Here is a 20,169-nt window from a genome sequence, read left to right on the forward strand (position 1 = left end):
CTGCAGGTAGCCATTGATCCAATGAACTACTTGATAGCACTTGGGGCACTATTGGACGTTAAGAGAGACGTATACAATATTCAGGGGAAATTTTACAACAACACTCCAACATTATAGGTACAAGCCGATTTCCGTCCTAAGCATGTCCCATGTCCGGGCTCCAGTAGATTCCCCCAAAGATGTCCGAAAGATATAATCAATGACAGTTAACGAGAAAGCTCGTCAACTTGATGTACGAGGAGCTGATACTCGGCTTCGAGAAGATCTTCCTGGCCCGCAATGTCACCCGTTGCAAGCAAGTCTTCCAACATTTCACGGGTAATGATGCCCCGATCCTCAGCCTGACCAGGATACCTTACGGCTTTGCGGGCCTCCATTATCTTTTCTGTCTTTCCCCCAATGATTTTGTGATAACTGAGGAGCTTCGCCTTCAGATGCTTGCTCCGGGCATCTTCCTCCCAATCTGTCGATGCATCAATACCTACCATACGGCAAATTCGCTAGGCCACCGTTCCCAGGAAGAATGGCTGAGTCACGAATTCCGGATCATCTTCCAGATATTCGACAAGCTTATTCAGCCCCTCGAGTTCCATCTTTGTCTGCTCCCGAGCTTCATGGATGATGCCCAAGACACGGACAACGGTTCGATTAGCTTCGTCAAGCCCTCCAACATCCATGTCTCGGAGTTTGTTGCGTGCTTCTCTCCAGCTCACGGAAAGCACCAGCGCAGTGTGCTGTAATGGAACCAAAAGCTCGGCGAGCCTTACGAGACTCATCATTGGGACCTTCGGTGGCTAAGGAACAAGCGCGAGTGTGTTTCCATAGGAATCTTCGCCTTCAAGAGACTTCCGTAAAAAAGGAACAAGAGAGTTGTCGACATCAAGCCGAAGCCCAGAACGAATCTCGATATCCCCAGAAGATATCATCTTGTCCAAGGCGGTCTTCATCTTTGATCGCGCTTCCCTTGTGGCCCAGAAAGGCGTATGATGCTGTACCGAAAGCTCCCACTGCCCAGATAGGGTCTCATATTCGTCAACAGGGGGTCCGATGGTTCTCTGCGGTAGTTTAGGTGCTTGCCAGATAGGCCCTAGGACAGTATTGACACCATGAAGTGACATGGAGCCTGGAGAATTGGGATCCCGCAGCAGGCGGATATCAGCCTCTTTGAGACGGAACGCCTTACCGCTGAAACGCCCATCGGCAACAATTTTAGGCATGGCGATCCTAATTAACTTCTATCCGTGTACTCATACGTGGGTAAGCCACATGAGCAGATGTTGTCAAAGTTGATCAAAGCCATCTCGGTAGCCGAAGGGGGGGCAAACGGCAACATGCCTGTAGGCCACGGGATCTTGGATCCTGGCATGGAGGCAGGGAAGACGACAAACCTGGCCGAAGGAGGAAGTGTGGATGATTTCGCTTTGACACGAGCGACAAGGTCCTTTATCTCCTCCGCGTCCAGAGTTGCCTTCTCTGCCAGGTAAGACCCATCACTCGAATGTGAATCCCGAGAGAAGAAGACACGCATAAAACGAAAGGGATGGATGTACTCAAGGAGTTGCTTCTCTTTGTGGTGGCGAAGCCAGTGTTCAAAGCCAAGAATGAATCAGTCAACCGACACATTCTGGATCTTGACACCTTGACCCTCGGTCAAGAATGCCTCCCTCTGAAGGTTCGGGTGCGCTCTGATGTCGCACCAAAGCTGAACAGCAAACAGCATGGACTTTATGGATATGCTGTCATGTGGGTGGGAGCTGGAAAACTGTCGAAGTTTGTATAGCAGCGCTGAAGGGTAGACCAAGTTCGCCATGTATGGCGCCTTGTAGAGGAAGCTCGGCTGGCGTGCTTTGCCTCTGAACAAGAACAATTGCGCATCTGGAAGCGTGCGAGACTTTGGAGGGTTGGAAGCCGATTGCTGGCGAGTGGGATCGAATAGCCCGTTATGTTCCTTGGGTTGACAGACTGAGAGGGGATGCCTTGGTCCATCAATGTCACTCTTGTATAGGGGGGTGCGCTGGACGATGTGGGGGTGACGGCGGTAGAAGAGAGAATTCCAAGAGGCTTCAAGTTGCCCGTAGACTGATTGGGCACTGCTGCCTTCGAAAGCATCGCAAAGTGTTCCGTCTGTCTCCATGGCGGCTTTCATGGCGGAGATGTTTCCAGGTACAGCAGCCGGAGCGGTCAAAACGACTTCGGTACTCTCAATACGGCCACCAGGCACCCGCTCCAGTTGGCATCCTATTGACAGATCGTCCGAGACAATAGATGGAGGGACCTCCGCCGGAGCAGCTCGAAGCAATACAGGTGTGAGGTTGTACATCGAGTAGCCCACGAAGAAAGCACCGGGGCGAGCCGAGTTTTCGTGAGATTGCTCGCCTTGCTTGTGTGCGAGGACAGGAAACATCGTTTCCTGAAACTTTGAAGGCTTCCTGGTTGTGCTTTTGGCATCTTCGTCGAAGTTTGCTCCATCCTAGAGATCGCAAGCTCTTGGTAAGACGTCGAAGGCGACCCAGTCCCGAGCAATGGCTTCGTGCCGTTCGTCCCGGGTTCGAGCCGATGCGAAGTGAGTGGTAAACTTGAGCGAGCTCACTGTTTCTGCTAGCTCGTATTTGTCGTCAACCTTCAAGCATGCGCTGCCTGATGCAGCGTGCATGATGATGCGTGCACCCGACCAGCGGGGGTTCTCGACTGAAGGCATGTCGACCCGGTGGATTAGGTGCACGATACTGGGGAAAACTGAAAATTATTAGAAAGGCATGTTTGGGTTTGGTTGGAAATGCTTACCTCTGGGAGATGGAGAACTAGAATCTCAGGTTGAAGGGGATGTGACACCGGGGACATCAGATGTTTCAGCTCTACCAGTACGCGAGGAGGAGGCTATGTGCACATTCACGATTTCCTTGCCGAGTCAATATTCGGAAAATAGATGAGAGGTATCGGTAACGTCAGTTTGCCATGGTAGGGCGCTCCAGCGGACGAAGGCGTTGTGGTGAGTGGAGGAAACGTAGAAGATGATGTGGTGAGTTGCTAAATGAACTGGGTAGTTAATCGAGTGAAGATCCGGTGCGGGGTAGGTGAAGCAAGAGAGCAACCTACAGTGATCGAGGGATGTGGAATAAATGGACTTTCATAACGAACAAGTGACACTGTCCGTGTTCTGCTTCAGATCTATACAAACGGCTCCTCTATTGTCATAGGCGACTTGTTTAAACAGCATAGGTACATGTCTATGAAAGCTATATAGATGGTACTTATTGAGCCAAAATACTTGAAGTGAGGACGGCAAAGCTCTTCTCAGGGCCACGTAGTACCATTTAAACAGCCCATCGGCCTCGTTGTCATGTCTGGACCAGCTACCCTGGGGGAGGTGATAATTACAGAACCCTCGAAAAGCACTGTTTAAACCCGCTGAGTCAGTCTGTAGACAAAAGTAAGTAGCCTGTGTGAAAAGAGTTATCATATTGAGTTTTCATAATATGTATCATACTTTATACATAAGTGGTTGTTTACCACACAGCTTATGGTATTGAAGCCTTGTTGGCCCCTCCATTCATTTCACGAAGGTACATCTTCCAACTTGACTTACAACCTCACAAATAGCGAACATCGTCGAAGACAAGGAAATTCGACGAGCAAAAAAATGACAGAACACTACCTAGGTTCATTCACCACGGGACCCTGGCGTTGGAAAGACCACTCACTGTCTTCTGACGAGGTTAATTCCGCGATTTCGAATTAGAAGTCTTGGCACAAGATCATCGTTGGATAAACCAAGGACGGTGGCTTTCGACCCGCCTCAAGGCGGTATTAACGGAGTGGTTCCCCGCAGTAGAAGCTGAATTGTTTGCGACGGCGCGGTAATGATGGTGGATGTGATGAATGGAAAGCGGTCAATCATACGATAGGGTCAATTGCCGAAGATCTGCTGAGTGAGAAAGAAGTGCGAGACGATGTGCGAGATGGAGTGCGAGATGGAAGGTTTTCTGCCTGGGATGGTGTGATGGATGCGAATAGCCCCTCATTGAAAGGATGACCATGGAACTTGAAGCATCATTGTCTTATGCAGTGCGAATTCACGATGCATCACCAGCATCGATTTGTTGAGCGTGATGTTGATCAACTCGCCAAGGGAGGTTGGCGATAATTAGCCAGGCACCAGCGGGGCCATGAGCCTCTCAAGACCCCCCCCAAGAGCTGTGTAGCCTACAGCAAGCACCTCGAAATGAGGTCTCACACACTGTGATCACGGGCTTTCGCGCGTCGAATCCTCGCTGCTCCAGGCAGCACAGCCCCCTGCAACTCGCAAACTGCCACCAATGCGCGCCGCAGACGCGATCTAACCATGTTGCTGCTAGCTCGGCATCAGCTCGCTGGAGCTTAACTGGAGCTTCAGCTTTTTATCGCGGCCAACGAAGCTGGAGGTGCCAGGTACTCCGCATCGCCATACCGCCAGCGGTGTGATACGTGCGAGGCGGGTGGACGGCTTCGGTATAGTTGACATGATGGCTCAACGCACGGCTTGGTATAAAGGCCTCCAGTCCCCTCCTCTTCGTTCGAGATGGGTTCTTCTTAGCCAGGTCACTGCTCATTCAATCGACATTGTCATACCACTACTTCTCCAATTGTGATATCACCAAGCTCCTATTCGCATTGGATCACCAACCTGCATCGCTGGATTTCGGCGACTGCCCTTTTTGATTCCCCCACTTACACCTTCCTCTCCTCAACTCAACCTGACCTCATCTCACCGTTTTTATTTCTTCGTCCTCTCGTCTTTGTTCCAGCATCAGCTTTTCTTTCGTCTCTTCTCCAAACATCGCAATCATGGCTGATCTTCCCGAGCTTCCTGCTCCCCACTCGGAGCTGGCCAGATACATCTCCGCGAACCCAGACAAGTCAATGATCGAGATCTTGGAGCCGTACCGCAAGTATGAGGCCAACCTGCGATCCGTCTATGCTCAGGATCGCCAGAACCCCATCCTTGAGGATCCCCATCTCAATGTCCTGCCGCTCTTTACCAATGACACCAAAGTCATCACCACCCGAGCCAGGAACCTCGAGGCTGAGACCGAAGAGGAGAAGTCCAAGTACATCATGGCTCTCCCAGACGACAAGCGCCGTCCTCAAGGTTCCCCTGCAACTGTCGCCAATGTGACCGAGTTCCAAAAGAACTTCAACGTCTTCTCTGAATCATCCCTGGTCGACTTGGACTGGAGCAATGTTGTGGCTGCTGGCTCTTCGGTCGTCAACTGTCTTCTCCCTGTTCCCAAGGAATTTAACACCACCAAGCGCAAGCTCCGCGAGTATTACCATGAGAAGTTCTGTCCTGCTTCGGATGTCGATCTCTTCCTCTACGGGCTCACCCACGAGCAAGCCATCGAGAAGATCAAGACGATCGAGCAAGCCATTCGAGATGCCCTTCTCAACGAAGTCACTGTGGTGAGGACCAAGTATGCCATCACTATTGCCAGTCAATACCCCGTGCGACACGTTCAGGTAAATGATCCACCTTTCTCTCTTCGAGATCATCAGTTCTGACGCCATTTGAGATTGTCCTGCGAGTCTACAAATCCGTCAGTGAAATCCTGACAGGTTTCGACATTGACGCCGCTGGCGGCGCCTATGATGGCAACCAGGTTTATGTGACTCCCAGAGCACTGGGCAGCTTCATCACCCAGGTCAACCATGTTGACCTCACTCGCCGAAGTCCTTCCTACGAGAATCGCCTCTCCAAGTACTCTCACCGAAACTTTGAGGTCTACTGGCCCGATCTTGATCGATCTCGCGTTGATCCGACCATCTTCGAGAGAAGCTTCCAAAGGACGCTGGGCTTGGCCCGTCTGCTTGTCCTTGAGAGACTACCAACAACGTCCGCCCGAGAAACATACCTCAACAAGAGGCGCGAGGAACGTGGTCGACCTCAGGTATACAAGGGTCGAAATGTTCTCTTTGGCAACATCAAAGATCACCACGAAGACGAAATTGCCGATTGGCTCTCTGAGGAGGACGTTTCCAACTACCATACCTTTACCGTTCCTTATGGTCAGCATTTCAACGCAAAGCGCATTGAGAAGCTCTGCTATACGCGTGATCTCCTCCTCAATGCGGAATGGAACCAGCCCGATGACAGAGAGGTCTACCTGCATCGTCACCCGGCATTCTTTGGCCGCGTCCAGGATGTGGTCGAAGATTGCTGTGGCTTCTGCCCCAAACCAGTCACTCCCGAGGAAAAAGAAGTTGCAGAGAAGGAGGCTGAGATTTACATCAAAGGCGAGGTCACTTTCCTCATTGACGACCCTGGCCGACAGCAGATCGGCTCCTTCAACCCCCTGACAGAGCAGGACTGGACTGATATGGCTTATGTTGGAAACACGGCCAGACTTTGTCAGTCCATCGTTGATGGAGATGTCGATGATGTCTTGAACTGGCTCAGCCAAGAGGACTCCGACCCTAACAAGCGAGACTACACCGGTCGATCGCCGCTCCATCTCGCCGTCATGACTTCGACCCCAGAGGTTGTCAAATGTCTCGTTGATCACGGCTCTCGTATTACGGCACGCTTGGCCGATGGAAAGACTGCCCTACACCTGGCTGCTTCCCGAGGAAACCTGGAAATGATCAAGATCTTGATGGAGAAGAGCATCGAGAACGAGGAGGCTGAGGAGGAGCGTCAGGACAGAAGGCGCCAGGCAGTCAAGAGAGGCGACTCGGATGGCAAAGACGAGGCGCCAAAGGAAACCCATGAGGCCGAAGCTTCCGACAAATCGGATGAAGAGTCTGATGGTGAGCTTATTGACGCAGAGACAACCGACGCAGACACAGTATCTATGGTGACTGGATCCTTTGTCAATGTCGAAAAGGAGAAGGAAACCGACGATGATCTTCTTCCCGACGAACAGGAGGACGAGCCAGACTACTATCAGATTGATGTCTTGGCTTGGGATGTTCCATGCTCGCCCCTTCATCTTGCCATTTCAGAAGGTCACGAGGATGCTGTCAAGCTCCTCTGCGATGTAAGTTGACAAACATCCAATATTTGCAAAGCACAAAATAACCTCCTAGCAGTATGGTGCCGATTCTATCCTACCAGTCAAGTTCATCAACAAGAACAACGACTCTGATACGGGCGCCATCTTGACCCTGGCCCTGGCGTTGTCGCTGCCCACTGGCAAAGCCAAGTCGATGGCTGAGCTCCTTTTGAAACTTGGGGCCGTTTCTTCCCAGGCCGACTCGAACGGATGCACTGCTTTCCATAGGTACATCGAGTCTGGGCAAAGAGACCTCATCGATACACTGCTCAACACCGATAAAACGGGCGTCAAGACAGCCATCAACCACTTGGTTTTTGCCAGCAATTACTGGAATCCCGAGGCAATTGCCCCGATTCACAGCGCAATTGAGACCGGTGACACCATCTTGGTGCTGAAACTTCTGAACAACGGCGCCTTGGCCCAGATCGACTTTGAGACTTGGTTGAAGGCGGCCAAGGTTTCGCCATCACACTCTGGCAGACTGGGGAAACTGGAAGAAAACCAGAGGAAATTCAAGGAGTCAACAGAGCAACCCTTGCTCGCAGCCATCCGTTCTGGCAACGCTGAGGTGGCAATCAAACTTCTGGAGAATGGCGCCAATCCCAACGCATTGCCTGGAAGCACCGAAAGCCTCATCTTCGACGAGTACAGACGCACCTGGAACAAGGGGCGTTCAGCTCTTGACCTGGTCCGTACATCACTGAAGGGCCTCCGAAAGTACACCACCAAGAAACGCCGAGTGGTAAAGCCTACGGAGCCGGCCGGCACGGCCGAGTTTCTGGAAAAGTTCAAGCCAGGTACCTACTCACACTGGATGGTCTCTGAACAAATCGAAAACGCAGAGTGGACGTTCAAGATTGCAAAGGAGAAGTATGAAAAGGACATCAAGCGGCAGAAGCGTGCAGAGCTCAAGGGAGAAGCCGAGAAACAGGGAGCCATCAGCGAGGTTATTGCCAGTTTTGAGGCCATCGAGGAAGCTCTTCTCAGCCGAGGTGCAAAGACCTTTGATGAGCTTCATCCTGATATCAAGACTGGATCGGACACCAGCCGTCGTGCATCTCGCGAAGAAGAAGCAGAAGACAAACCTGCGAAGCCTTATGAGTTTCACTTTTCATTCCAACATGACAGCGAGATGACAGTGATAAGAAGGGATGGCTATGTCGAGCTGTAAGTATTGCCAAATATTTGCGTTCTTTCTTCTAACCGATTACAGGATGGACGCTGCATGGTCAGGAGACGTCGAACGGATCAAGTCTCTTACTCTCCAAGCTTGGGGCCCTGAACAAGACCAGCCGCCCTTGGTGGCCGCGGTCGCAGACAATGATGGCAACACCCCATTCTCGGTGGCCTTCCTCCGAGGCCACCATGATGTTGCCCGGGCTATACTTGAGATTGTAAAGGTGCAGTGGTCTCCGCCGGAGAAGGAAAAGGTTCGCTTCAAGATGGAAGCTCGCGAGGAACACGAGTACTCAGATGAGTGCTCGGATGAAGAATCCAACGATTCCGGCGACGAGCCCCGTATTGTGTCCGAGAAGGTGCAGCAAAAGTTCACCATTGACGACATTGGCCATGTCTCCATGCAAGTCAAATCCCACACCAAGCCGGTCGACTACATCTGCTGGAATGTTCCTCTCTGGTACATAGAGAACGGGAATGCTACTGGTCCCCATCACACCGGCCGCTATCGCCCCAAAGAAGGTATTTTTACGCACGTCTTGCAGAGAGATGATATCGCAGGACTCAAGGCTCTCCTGGACATGGCACAGCACTATGCTGGAGAGAAGTTTGAAGGAGGTGAGGGAGATGAGGACGACCATGTTGGCAGCTTCACCTTCCCCCAGTTTGACTTCAACTATGCAGTGGACCATGGAAAGACTCAGATGCTTGCATTGATTATCAAGCGAACGGGCGCAGGCATTCCCCTTGATCATCTGGTCAAGAAGAGCGGCGTTGAGCTGAAGCAAAAGCCGCGATACTACCAGGGACTCACAGTCTATGGCAAGAAGAGGTATGTGCCATTCGATTTGGTGGCCGTGGGGGTTTGATACTAATTCATGGCACAGGAAGGACTGGGCGACGGCTGGTCGCAACATGGTGGTTAGGACATCAGGCCAGAAGACGCCGCCGCTTCTGCATGCCGCTTTGGCTGGCAATCTGGAGGGTGTCGAGTTCTTCCTTGGAGACGCCCCTCACAGATTATACAGCGAGTTTGGCAAATCAAAGGCTGCTCGGGAAGACTCTCGACTGAAGCACCTCAAGGAGAGCCCGGGTGGCTTCGACCGTGCCATCTCAAAGTGGCTTGGAGCCGACAGTAAGTGTGTTGACCAAGGTTGGAATACAGGGTGCTGACTGGTGCTGCAGACGATTTCGTGATTCATTGCGCAGTCGCGGGTAACCCTTCATCCCACGCAATCGAACTTCTTGAGTATCTCGTCGAGGCTTGCCCAGGATGTCTTGAGAAGAAGAACGCTGATGGCGAGACACCGCTTCTGGTTGCCTGCCGCATTGGACGCACCGATTTTGTCAAGATTCTGTTGGGGGCCAATGCCGACCAGTCTTCCCGCAATTCAAAGGGTCAAAACATCCTTCACGCAGCGTTGGAGAATACCCCCAAGGCTGGACAGCTTCGCAAGATGTTGGACCTCTTTGACCCAACCCTCCGCAGTCACCTGTTCTTGCAGCGAAACAACTTTAACGAGAACGGCAACACACCTCTGCACGCCTGGGTGTCGCAAGCCTCTGGAGTTCAGTCCGACGATGACGTTGGGTATAATCGGCGTAGGAACAGGTACTACTACAGAAAGACCACCAAGCCCTACGATGATCAAGAGAAGGACGCGGTTGAGATGCTCAAGCTTTTGCTCGAGTACTCCAAGGGCGAGGAGCTAGAGATGCTCAACGCTGCGGGCGAGACGTGCCTTCACACTACCATCATGCACGACATGATATCTCTGGCTCGTGTCATTGTGGAGTTCAAGCCTCGATTGCTGTACCGGGAGAACGCTGTTGGCCGAACACCTGCTGAACTCGCCCATGACCGACTCACTGAGCAGAAGTTCAAGAAGCCTGATAACATCAAGCAGGATAAGCACGACTGTGCTACCTATCTCATCAACAAGAAGAAGGAGGAATTTGCCGCTCACGCCAACCCTGAAGCCCATACGGAGGAGCAAAGAAGAGAGCTGCTCGCGGGTCTGGGGCTCAGCAACACTTACAGCGCGGCCGAGTTCTCCCAAATCATGCGCTCCATGGGCGAGAGCAACACGAAGCGCAAGAGAGACGAAAAGAATCTCAGTGGCAGTGTTGCCAAGGTTGTTGCATGGGATCTCTGCCTCACCGCGATGGAGAAGCACCCTGAGCGTCGCCGCCTTGTGAGTCTGAATGAGGCCAACGACGTGGCCAAGAGGCTGGGTGAGAAGTACTCGGCATCGAGGTACTTTAGCATTCAAGCCAAGGCCGAGTCTGAAGATGGCGAGGAACAAGAGGATCAGGCAGTTGACTTTGCTACATCTCAAGGTCGTGGGGCCTCAGTCTGGATCACGGAGAAGGACATCAGGCGTTGGGAGATTGATGAGGGTGAAGAGGACAAGAAGGAGGATGACGATGACAGTGATCTCGAGAGTGTTCTATCGCGCGGCAGCTACTGCGCGAATTGCCGCGAGTATCATCAATAGATTTAGGCCTGAGGGAAGGCTTTTGTTTGACCAAGTTGATGGAGGAATTGGTTGATTGTGGCAGTTGTAGATCTGAGACGAGCAAATTGACAAAGACTTGAATGGCAATTTCAAAGATGATGGGCAATATTGCGAATGCATGATGAACTGTTGATAGAAAATGCATCTTTTGTTTCTTTCATAGCTGGATTTAATACTATTTGCTCGATCCTTTGGAGCGATTGACAGGAGATGGTCCCAACCGACTGGGGAGATAGATATCATGCTTTAAAACCAGTGGAACGCCTATGTGATTGCATCTTGTCCCTCAATTGATCATATCATTAACAAGGAAGTCGTCATGTGCCTCTGTGCCCTCTTACGACACGTAGACAACGGCCTGAGGTGCGCCGTCGCCCCAGATACCAACAACAGCCATGACAAAGCCCAGGGAAGAGAGCGCCGTCCGAGCGATGTAGCTCCGCGCAAGTGTCTCGACCTCGGCTCTCACCTCCTCACCGTTGACGTCGTCAATGTCCTCCTCGCTAGCGGGCTCGCTGTGGCTGTCACCGAGAACCTCGTAGCTAGCTTCCATCTTGGCGCGGGACGACTGTCGAGGTGCGGCGGGAGCGACTTGTCGGGGCGCAGGGGATGGGAGAAGAGCGGGAGCGACGGAGGAGAGGGTGGCGAAGAGAGCCGTATAGAGAAGGTAGGGGTGGCGGGCGGAGCGCGGGGCGAGGAAGAAGCTGATGAGGAAGGGCGCCGAGGCGAGCGAGGTGAGGGCTAGGACGGGAGCCTTGAGGGCATCGTTAAGGATGGTAAGGCCCTGGGAAGCCGAGGAAGAGGAGGGGAGGCGGAGGAGTGAGGGGAGGGCGAGGGTCGAGATGGAGTAGGAGACGCCCTAGTGATGGATGTTAGCGAGCTGAGCTTGCGATGCGATGATATGGATGGAATGCGATAACGGCACAAAGCATTGTAGCAAAGTTGAAAATGTGCGGCAACGTTGTCTTTGAGGCAAGTTTGCAATGGGATCAGAGCTTTAGGTTCAGATACGCGAACCAGGGCAAGGATGTTTCTTAGAGCTTGGTATGATATCACTTGATACCCAAGTCCGAGCAGAGGGAGAGCACGTACCGTCAGCAAGCCGAGCGAAACGGTGCCGACAAACTTGAGGAGCGAAACGCCCGTCGCAGTCATGGCTGAGAAGATTGATTCAAAAACTCGGTCGATGGTGTTTCAATGATTTGAGATTAAAAAAGGTTGACGTTGAAAGAAGAGGAGGGGAGAAGGAACCGTGCGAACCGACGTCGGGATGAGGTGACGAGATCAGTGACGACGGGATGAGAGCCCGGAAACATGACATCCCAACCCAATCCTTTCCTTCCCCCGGCTTGCCGGGAGCGGGAAGCAGAAGCTGTGATTGGATACGGCGGACATGAAGAGCCGGGGCTATCACCGTGTGTGGCGCAAGCTGCGGGGTGGTGTGGCTGATGAAGCTCGACAAAGCCATAAGAACGCGTCTGGCGCTTCCGCGTCTAGAATGTGGGGCACTGTCGCTTAAACATGAACCAAAACCACGTTCAGTCGCGTTTTTCTCTGCAATTTTCTTCCTCTTCTTCAACAACTTCCCAAACCTCCAAAAACGCCCATACCAGTCTTTTGTAAGTCACCCAATTGCTATTTCTCTTCCTTTTTTTCAATCTCGCATGATGAGCTCCTTTTTTTTCAAACCCTCCTCAAGCTTTAGGAAGAGCCGTCTGAGACTGCCCTCGAAACATGCACTTGCCAGCTAAGCTCCTGACAATGGCCGGCTCACCTCCTGTCCTGCTGTGCGCCGCTCCTCTCGGGGAGTGCGCTGCACGCGGGACGCCTTGGTGAGCTGGTCGTCGGTGAGCCTGGTGGGTGCGTCGGGGGTGGTGGTGCTTATAAATTGGGTTTCTGAAGTTTCGAGATCTTGTCTCTTTGTTCTTCTAGGCCGATACATGGACGAACGAAGTGCTAACCAACAATAATAGGACTCTTATCGAGACGAAAGACGTGGGAAATGGGTTGGGGTGTTGATCGTTGTTGTTGATCAGCAAGACGTAGCTTGCTGTCGTAACTCGTCCATTCATGCATGATCCTTTTAGTCTAGATACCTAATGTTACCATGTGTTCCGTTCACCATCATGATGCTCCCATTATTCTCTTGGAATCGGCTCACGACAATGTTCCAACCCCTTAAAAGTCACTGTCGCTCTCATCCACCACCATGGCTCGCCGGCCACGGATTGCCCGTCTCGTAGTAACATCGTCCTCCGACTCCTCCACAGCCGATCTTCTTCCACCAGCTTTCTTCTTAACAAGCTCACCCAGCTCTGGGATGTCTTCGCTTTCCTGTGTGGCCGAGAATCGTGTTGGTACAAAGAAAGGCTTCGCCGTTTCGTCCGTTCCAGGCGGCTGTGATGCGCCTGTCGAGATTGGTGATGTGGGAGCTTCCCTTAAGCTCGATATCGGATGGTTGTCGGACACGATGAAGTCGACCAAATCTTCGCCGTTGTCAGAGCCATCCGTCTCCATCAGATCACTATCTCGATCGCAATCGTCGCCAACCTCATCGCTGTTGATCCCACCGGTCTTGCGTTGAGTCTTCCGCTTCCCCTTCCCTCGAGGCTTGCTGCCTTTCTTCGGCCGTCCACGACCACGGGGTGCCGCCTCTTCTTCTTCCTCTTCATCTTCGTCCTCCTCGTCTGACATCCCATCGTCCACCATAGAACCAAGAACGTAGGATTCTGGCTCCAAAACGGGAGATAGTCTTCTCCTCTTGGCTTGAGGCTGCGCCTTTGAAGGAGGTTGTCTATTCGCCTTCTTTTTAGCTGGTGCCGCTGGTTTTACTGGCTTCGCTGGCTTCGCTCTTGCGGGCGGTCTCTCTTCCTGTGGTTCATCATCAGATCCAGCAAATGCAGGTACTGGGATCTCCAAGTAGTCGCTCGTATCCACGGAACGACAAGGCAGCACCATGCTTTCTGGGTCAGTCCCCATCTTCTTCCATATCTCAACACAGCGTTTTGTGCGAATTCCATGCTTAAGTTTGAAAACTGGCCGCAATTGCCGCTGTAACTCCGGATAGGCTGTCATGCTTGGTATTGCCGTTTCCTCCACGACAGTATGATTGAAGGGCAGGTCACGGTACGCCCGGTTGAGCTCCTTAAGTTCCTCATCGTTAAGCAGAACCCTGCTCTGGTCTGGCACTTGAACGATGTCACTAAGTTCCGGGTTTTGTCGTGTCTTTGTTTGCTTCGCTTTACCGCCAATCTTCAACATGCTCGCCACACTTTGGAAACCCGTCTCCACTCCATCAGGCATGTGGAACTTCTTTGGGGGTTTCTTCTTTCCAGCCGGAACTCGACGTTTCTTGGGCTCTGGTAGTGACGTGTCTTGGGTGTTTTCGACGGGGATGTCAACATGTCGCTTGTCGACCTCTGGTCGGATGGCCCTAGGAACAATCCGTGTCGAGAGATCAAAGCGAAAGTTGAAGCGGCTTCCCTCGCAAATGAGAGTTTGCATCTTCTCGTAGTTGTCCTTGGATTTGGCGAACTGGTCTTCCTCCTTTCCACGCATCAGGAGCAACACGATATTGCCCGCCCGCTTTCGACCTGTTCGGCCCATTCGCTGCAGCATTCGAATTGGCGACGCTGAAGAATCATAGCAGACAATGAGATCAACCTGACCAATGTCGAGTCCTTCCTCGCCAATAGATGTCGCAACGAGAACGTTGAATTCTCCTCGTTTGAACCTTTCGATCGCCGCGATCTGCTGGGCTTGCTTCATGCCTTCTCCTCGTTTGCCGTCGGCTTGCCCAACGAAGACGCTAGCTTTGATGAGCGGCCGATGGGTGTTCAGCATGCGCACGATTTCCTCCGCCGAGTCACGGTACTCGCTGAAGACAATCACTCGTGTTGCAGAGCCCTCTCCCTTATCCATGAAGTGGTTTAGCACACAATCCGCCAAAGCAGTGAGCTTGGGATGGCCCACGAAGCCATCTGTGCGTAGCCACTTGGAGATTCTGTCCATCATCTCCTGGAAGTTGGAGTCTTGGATAAGTTGGCGCTTGTACTTGGACCCTTTCTCCCCCTTGCCTTCCTGCTCACTGCGCAAGTCGACGAGGTTGTCGTAAAACGGTTTGATTCCATGAAAGTTGAGCAGCTTTATAGAGTGCGCGATGCTTGTGAGAACGTTGAAGACGGCTCGCATCATATGTTGAACTCCCTGGTTTGCGTGCCTCCCGCGTGATGCAAACCATTCCTTCTGAGATTGCATCAGGCCATAAGCTGTGATAGCCATAGGATTTCGTCCGAACCAGATATTTTGTGATGTCAATTTGTCGGTTAAAGGTTTCAGAGCCTTGGTGAATAACTCGCTAACAAGACACATCTCGTCAGATGGGTCAAGAACAACCTGCTCGATATTTCTCTGGTGGACATATTGGCGGATATCGATCGAATCCTCAGTACGAATCTCGCAATGGGAAATTCCAAGGTTATCAATGACCTCTTGTACCGTCTCAATCTTTGATCCAGGTGTAGCAGTCAGCGCCAACACACGGAAACTGTTGGAGAACCGACGGATGAGTTTCGTGACCTTGGCATAGGCATATTCTCCAACTCCTCGGTGTGCTTCGTCAATGACCAGCAAAGCGATCTGCTTTGGATCCGCATAACCGTGGGAAATGTCGTTCAGAAGAGTCTGCGGAGTCATGAAGAACACCCGTCGCGCCTCCCACTCGTCAACACGCAGAGCTGGAGGGATATCTCCCGTCAAAAGAGTCGTCTCTGAACGAGGGATTCCAGCGATGTTGTAGCACGCATCAACCTGTTGTGCCACGAGGGGCTTCGTAGGGGCAACAAAGACAAGCTTGGCGGTCTTTGTCCACCGGTAAAAGTTAAGCATAACGGTTGCCGCGATGAACGTTTTTCCTAGACCGGTTGGTAGAGCCACCAATGTGTTGTTGAAAAGACTATTCTTGACGATGCTGAACTGATAGTCGCGGATGGCGCCTAGGTTTGTGGGGTAAACCCAGGTTTTCATGGCCTCTTCGTCTATCGCATGATGAGTCCGCGCCTCTGGGGGAAGATCGGCACGGAATACGCGCGCAGTTGCTGGCTGTGATGGTCTTGGGCCATCACTCGATATCGAGCCACCGAAGAGGGTCGTCTGACGCCAATTTCCTGAACTCGTCCTGCTAAATCCTGACCCCGCAGCCTGAGGCGCTGAGATTGTCGCAGAAGCGGGTGGCCTTGACTGGGGTGGCTCTGGAGATGAGAAGGCATCTGATGGAAGATCCTCCAATTCCAAGGCCGCTACGGCTGCTGGATCCTGCTGGCTGGTCGGCTTAGAAACTTGGGGCGCCGAGTTCTGTATGGTTCCTGTGGTGCCTTGTCCACTAATAGAGGATGAGACCTGTTCAAGAGCCGTGATGAAGTCCTCGTCGGCAATATCGTCGTCGAATTCGTCACTGTCCATGGTGAAAGCAACGCCGCAGAAGCGGCTATCCGGAATTTATAGCAGAATACAGGAGCTCAGAGCATCATGAACTGCGAGGTAGTCCAATTGTGCCACCTCATTCACTGTTGACAGAAATATTGACAGTTGATGGTTGGTAAAGATCCAGGCAGGAACGCGTCGCACTAGCGACCTTGCCTACCAAGCCACGCCAAGGCGAGAAGAGAGAAACGCGAGGTCACGTGCAGGGACGGGCAGACATCAATGCAGCTGTCATTCCCTCCATCAAAGCCTGCCGTGCCCAACAATACCTACCCAACAAGGGGTGCATGAATTAGGAAATTTCTTGCACAAAAAGCGCTAGAATCACGGACAATCTGAGGGGCTCTTAAAGGAAATTTTATCAAAGAACAAAGGGATTATTCACCAATTTGGTCATGTAAACGCACCGTGTTCGCGGGCGAACGTTTCACTGACTCATATCGGGTGCTAGTCCCAATCAGGTATATTACTGCAAGGCTGCCTGCTTGCCTGGGAACCTTCACCTTCGCACCAGTGGGGCTTTGCAAAACGTCACATCGACCCCCAGAAGAACCTTTGCGTTCTGGCATCCTTTTCAACGAAACTCTACTCATTCAACTACAAACACGCATTCCCACGTCAGAATAGCCAGCGCTCCGCTACTTCTCGCGTTCCGGAAGTGCGACAGCGACCACAAGGCGATTGATTTGCCGTCGTTCCTTCCCTCAAGCTCGACCCTCACACGACTCTCCTCTCACCGAGACGCCTCGCCTCGCCCACAACAGCGGCGACAGCGACAGCGACCAGTTCTATTTCTGATCGCCTCTCCACTGCGAAAGAGTCTCGCCGACTTGAGCACAAACCACCACACATCGCGTCGCTCGATATTGCGCTCTCGACTTCAACCACGGGCTCGATCATCTCGAACGTCATCGCTTGATCTCTGTTCGGCTCGTCGAAAGCTTCGCGCAACATCAACCTCCAAAACAAAACCCAAGAAAAAAGACCACCAAACAACCACAAAAAAACAACCTTAAAAAAGCTACTACAAAAAAACAACCTACAAAAAAAACCACCTACCGTCTCCGCATCCCTTACCAAGCCTATTACCATGGCGCCCCGAGGTCGTCAGACCACTACAGCGCGGAATGCGACCCGCAAGGCGAGCGCTGCGTCAAGAGGTGGCATCTCTAAGCGTAAGGCTGGAGGTCGCATGGATGGCGATGGTGACTTGGACATGGACAGTGCCGGTCGGCGCTCGAAGCGGCCTGCAAATGCAGACTCGAAGCCCACCAGGTCTAGTACCCGGATCTCGACCACAAACCCACGTGGCGCTTCGCGGAACGCTCAGAACGTCCTGAAGCATCTGAGCAATGGCTCAGCTTCGTCTCTTGCCTCGCGCATTTCTAGCGTATCTTCCGGCAGAGGCCCCAAGACACGGTCACAGGACATGACTGGTCTCAAGATGGTGCGAGTTGGTGGCTTGAAGGAGAGTAAGGCTGCGAGCAACCCCGGTGGCGGGCTCAACGATCTTCTCGGCTTCCTGGAGCGCAAGGCTTCATCACTCCGCACCGGATCAAAGCGAAAGGTCGCAATCAGAAAGGTATGTTTATCATTGACGGAGCATCAGGTGCGGACAACACGACGCGACAACGCGAGACTTTGGAAGTCATATGTCGATTTCAATGCGATCTGAATGCGATTTAAATGCGATTCACGCTAGATATTACACCCACCCGCACCTCAGCTCATCACCTTCGACATTCCCTGCTAACTCAGTGTAGAGCCACTATGTCGGCGACTACGTCTACGTAGGAGCGACCGAGGAGGACGTGGAGGAACTAATTAAGCTCAACACCTTCACCTTTGCCGGCGCACAGTTGGAGGTCATCCGCGTGGATGAAATACCCGATCGCGGCAGCAGAGTCGAATCCAAGGAAACCCAAGAGCTTCGAGCCAAGCTCCAGGAAATTCTCAGCCAGAGATACATTGGCGCGAACAAGTTGCTAAAGCTCGACGCTCTTGCTGCGGATCCGATCCTCGTCGCCCTAGGCATGTTCGACACCCGTGAGCGAGCTCTCAAGACGCTCAAAGGACTCATGGCTATCTGCGACGGACTCTTTAAGACGGAGAAGGATAAACGCGATGCCATCGAGAGCATCAGCCTCGCCAACAACAACATCGACGATGTCGCTCAGGTAGAGGTGGTGGCTACAACATTCCCGCACCTCAAGAACCTCGACATGAGTGGCAACCAGGTGGCCAACATGCAAGCTTTCCAGCCATTCAAGGGAAAGTTTAAGCACCTCGAGACCATCTATGTTACAGGCAACCCTATCGAGATGGCAGACCCCACTTTCGCAGCCACTCTCCTTGAGTGGTTCCCCAAGCTGCAAATCATCAACGGCAACCAGCTGCGCACACCCGAACAAATTGCTGAAAAGGAGGCCGCCTCGAGACCCAAGCCGATCCCTCAGAACGGCCCTGACTTCCGAGATGTCGGAGGCGTTGGCGAGAACTTCCTCCTAGAGTTCTTTGCCTGCTACGACAACGACCGGCCTGGCCTGGCATCTCGATTCTACGATGAGGACAGCCAGTTCTCTGTCTCCATCAGCACCCACTCAGCCCGAGACCCCGACGCACCTGCTCCTATGCCATGGGGGTCATACATCAAGCTTTCCCGAAACTTGACCAAGATCAACCACCAAAATGCCCGTGTGCAGCGATTGTTCCGAGGTGCCAACAGCATCCAAGATGCCTGGAAGACCCTCCCACTCACCCGACATCCCGACATCAAGCAGGAGTTGACCAAGTATATCATGGATTGCCATCCTCTGCAGGGTCTTGCGGATCCCAGTGGTCAGAGTCCTGGAGGCGTTGACGGTCTCATCATTACGGTACATGGCGAGTTTGAGGAGCAGGATCCAGGCACCAACGTGACTGGGAAGCGCAGCTTCTCCCGTGTCTTCGTTCTTGGACCTGCCAAGCCGGGTAGGGGAGTCATCCGTGTGGTCAGTGACATGCTGTCTCTTAGAGCGTACAGCGCGCTTCCCAACGTCTTTGCGGCTCCCACTCCCCCTCCTGCCGCGGCCGACCAGCACCAGGCGATGATCGTTGAGCTTTCAAAGCAAACCGGCATGACACCTCAGTACTCGGAGATGTGTCTCACCCAGGTCAACTGGGAATTCGATAAGGCTTTGGTGATTTTCAACGAGAAGAAGGTATGTGATTTATTTTTTTACCGGCTTGTAGTAGCGGTAAGCTAACCAGATTCAGGCTCAACTTCCATCAGAGGCCTTTGCCACGATGGCCAGCTCATAGGTTGACGGCCAATACGTGATGGCTCTAGACATGCCCATGCCCATGCAGGGACTCTACCAGGCGATGCAGTATTAAGTTTTCAATGACTTTGGGGGGTGATGAAACGGCATTATATCAATGAGGGGATGGGCAACGGCCCACCTACAGCGATGATTTGGAGTTTGGGGCATTTACGGACAAGCATTAGAAGAAGGCCAGCAGAATGGTCTGGTGTGGCCTGGAAGTGGTATAGGAGGCAATGATTTCAATCAGAGGGGAATTGGGACTCGAGGTTGCGGGACTTTGTGCCCGCCTTGTATAAGTGATCAATAAGGGTGTAACAAAAAGAATGGACATATGGTACCACAAGTAATGCTGTTGGGTGAGACAGATGATTTAACTGCCGTGAATGGATATGTACATGTCTCAACATATGATGCGTGACTGAGACAGGTCCAGTTATCTAATAGATATATTGACTTTGTCCTTTATAATGTGCCGCTACAGGGTTTTTGCCTGTCTTGTTGGTAAGACGCTGGCTGAGGCATCCATCTGGTCAAGACAGCACGGCAGTCGTGTGATCTTCAACAACTGCCGATGATGTGACAGGCCAGTGTGTTGGGATTGGCCCAGAAACCTCTACTCGTGGGAAATTGAGGGGTGGGAGCGGGATGTGATGATGC

At 52.4% G+C, this 20,169-nt stretch overlaps 5 protein-coding genes across 5 annotated transcripts; 2 read left to right on the forward strand and 3 right to left on the reverse strand.

Moving 5' to 3' along the window:
* Positions 1-1,606: 1,606 nt before the first annotated feature.
* Positions 1,607-2,698, reverse strand: LRP88_08322 (uncharacterized protein; the record flags this gene model as incomplete). The annotated part of the gene is made up of 2 exons (XM_083244830.1): positions 1,607-2,470; positions 2,591-2,698. 2 exons carry the CDS (start codon positions 2,696-2,698, stop codon positions 1,607-1,609), a joined length of 972 nt encoding a protein of 323 aa, XP_083099324.1.
* Positions 2,699-4,824: 2,126 nt separating this feature from the next.
* LRP88_08323 (uncharacterized protein) lies at positions 4,825-10,705 on the forward strand (the record flags this gene model as incomplete). Its single annotated transcript, XM_083244831.1, has 6 exons — positions 4,825-5,496; positions 5,550-7,013; positions 7,066-8,132; positions 8,245-9,039; positions 9,095-9,342; positions 9,393-10,705. 6 exons carry the CDS (start codon positions 4,825-4,827, stop codon positions 10,703-10,705), a joined length of 5,559 nt encoding a protein of 1,852 aa, XP_083099325.1.
* Positions 10,706-11,063: 358 nt separating this feature from the next.
* On the reverse strand, positions 11,064-11,881 carry LRP88_08324 (uncharacterized protein; the record flags this gene model as incomplete). The annotated part of the gene is made up of 2 exons (XM_083244832.1): positions 11,064-11,585; positions 11,819-11,881. The coding sequence occupies 2 exons, from the start codon at positions 11,879-11,881 to the stop codon at positions 11,064-11,066; spliced, it is 585 nt and encodes a 194-aa protein (XP_083099326.1).
* Positions 11,882-12,904: 1,023 nt separating this feature from the next.
* LRP88_08325 (3'-5' DNA helicase) lies at positions 12,905-16,186 on the reverse strand (the record flags this gene model as incomplete). Its single annotated transcript, XM_083244833.1, has 1 exon — positions 12,905-16,186. One exon carries the CDS (start codon positions 16,184-16,186, stop codon positions 12,905-12,907), a length of 3,282 nt encoding a protein of 1,093 aa, XP_083099327.1.
* A 1,111-nt stretch (positions 16,187-17,297) lies between these two features.
* Positions 17,298-19,507, forward strand: LRP88_08326 (uncharacterized protein; the record flags this gene model as incomplete). Its single annotated transcript, XM_083244834.1, has 3 exons — positions 17,298-17,789; positions 17,971-19,407; positions 19,463-19,507. 3 exons carry the CDS (start codon positions 17,298-17,300, stop codon positions 19,505-19,507), a joined length of 1,974 nt encoding a protein of 657 aa, XP_083099328.1.
* Positions 19,508-20,169: the final 662 nt, after the last annotated feature.

Source organism: Fusarium phalaenopsidis (assembly GCF_050370095.1).
Source record: "Fusarium phalaenopsidis strain FUZ10S chromosome Unknown contig_32302, whole genome shotgun sequence".
Taxonomy (NCBI): domain Eukaryota; kingdom Fungi; phylum Ascomycota; class Sordariomycetes; order Hypocreales; family Nectriaceae; genus Fusarium; species Fusarium phalaenopsidis.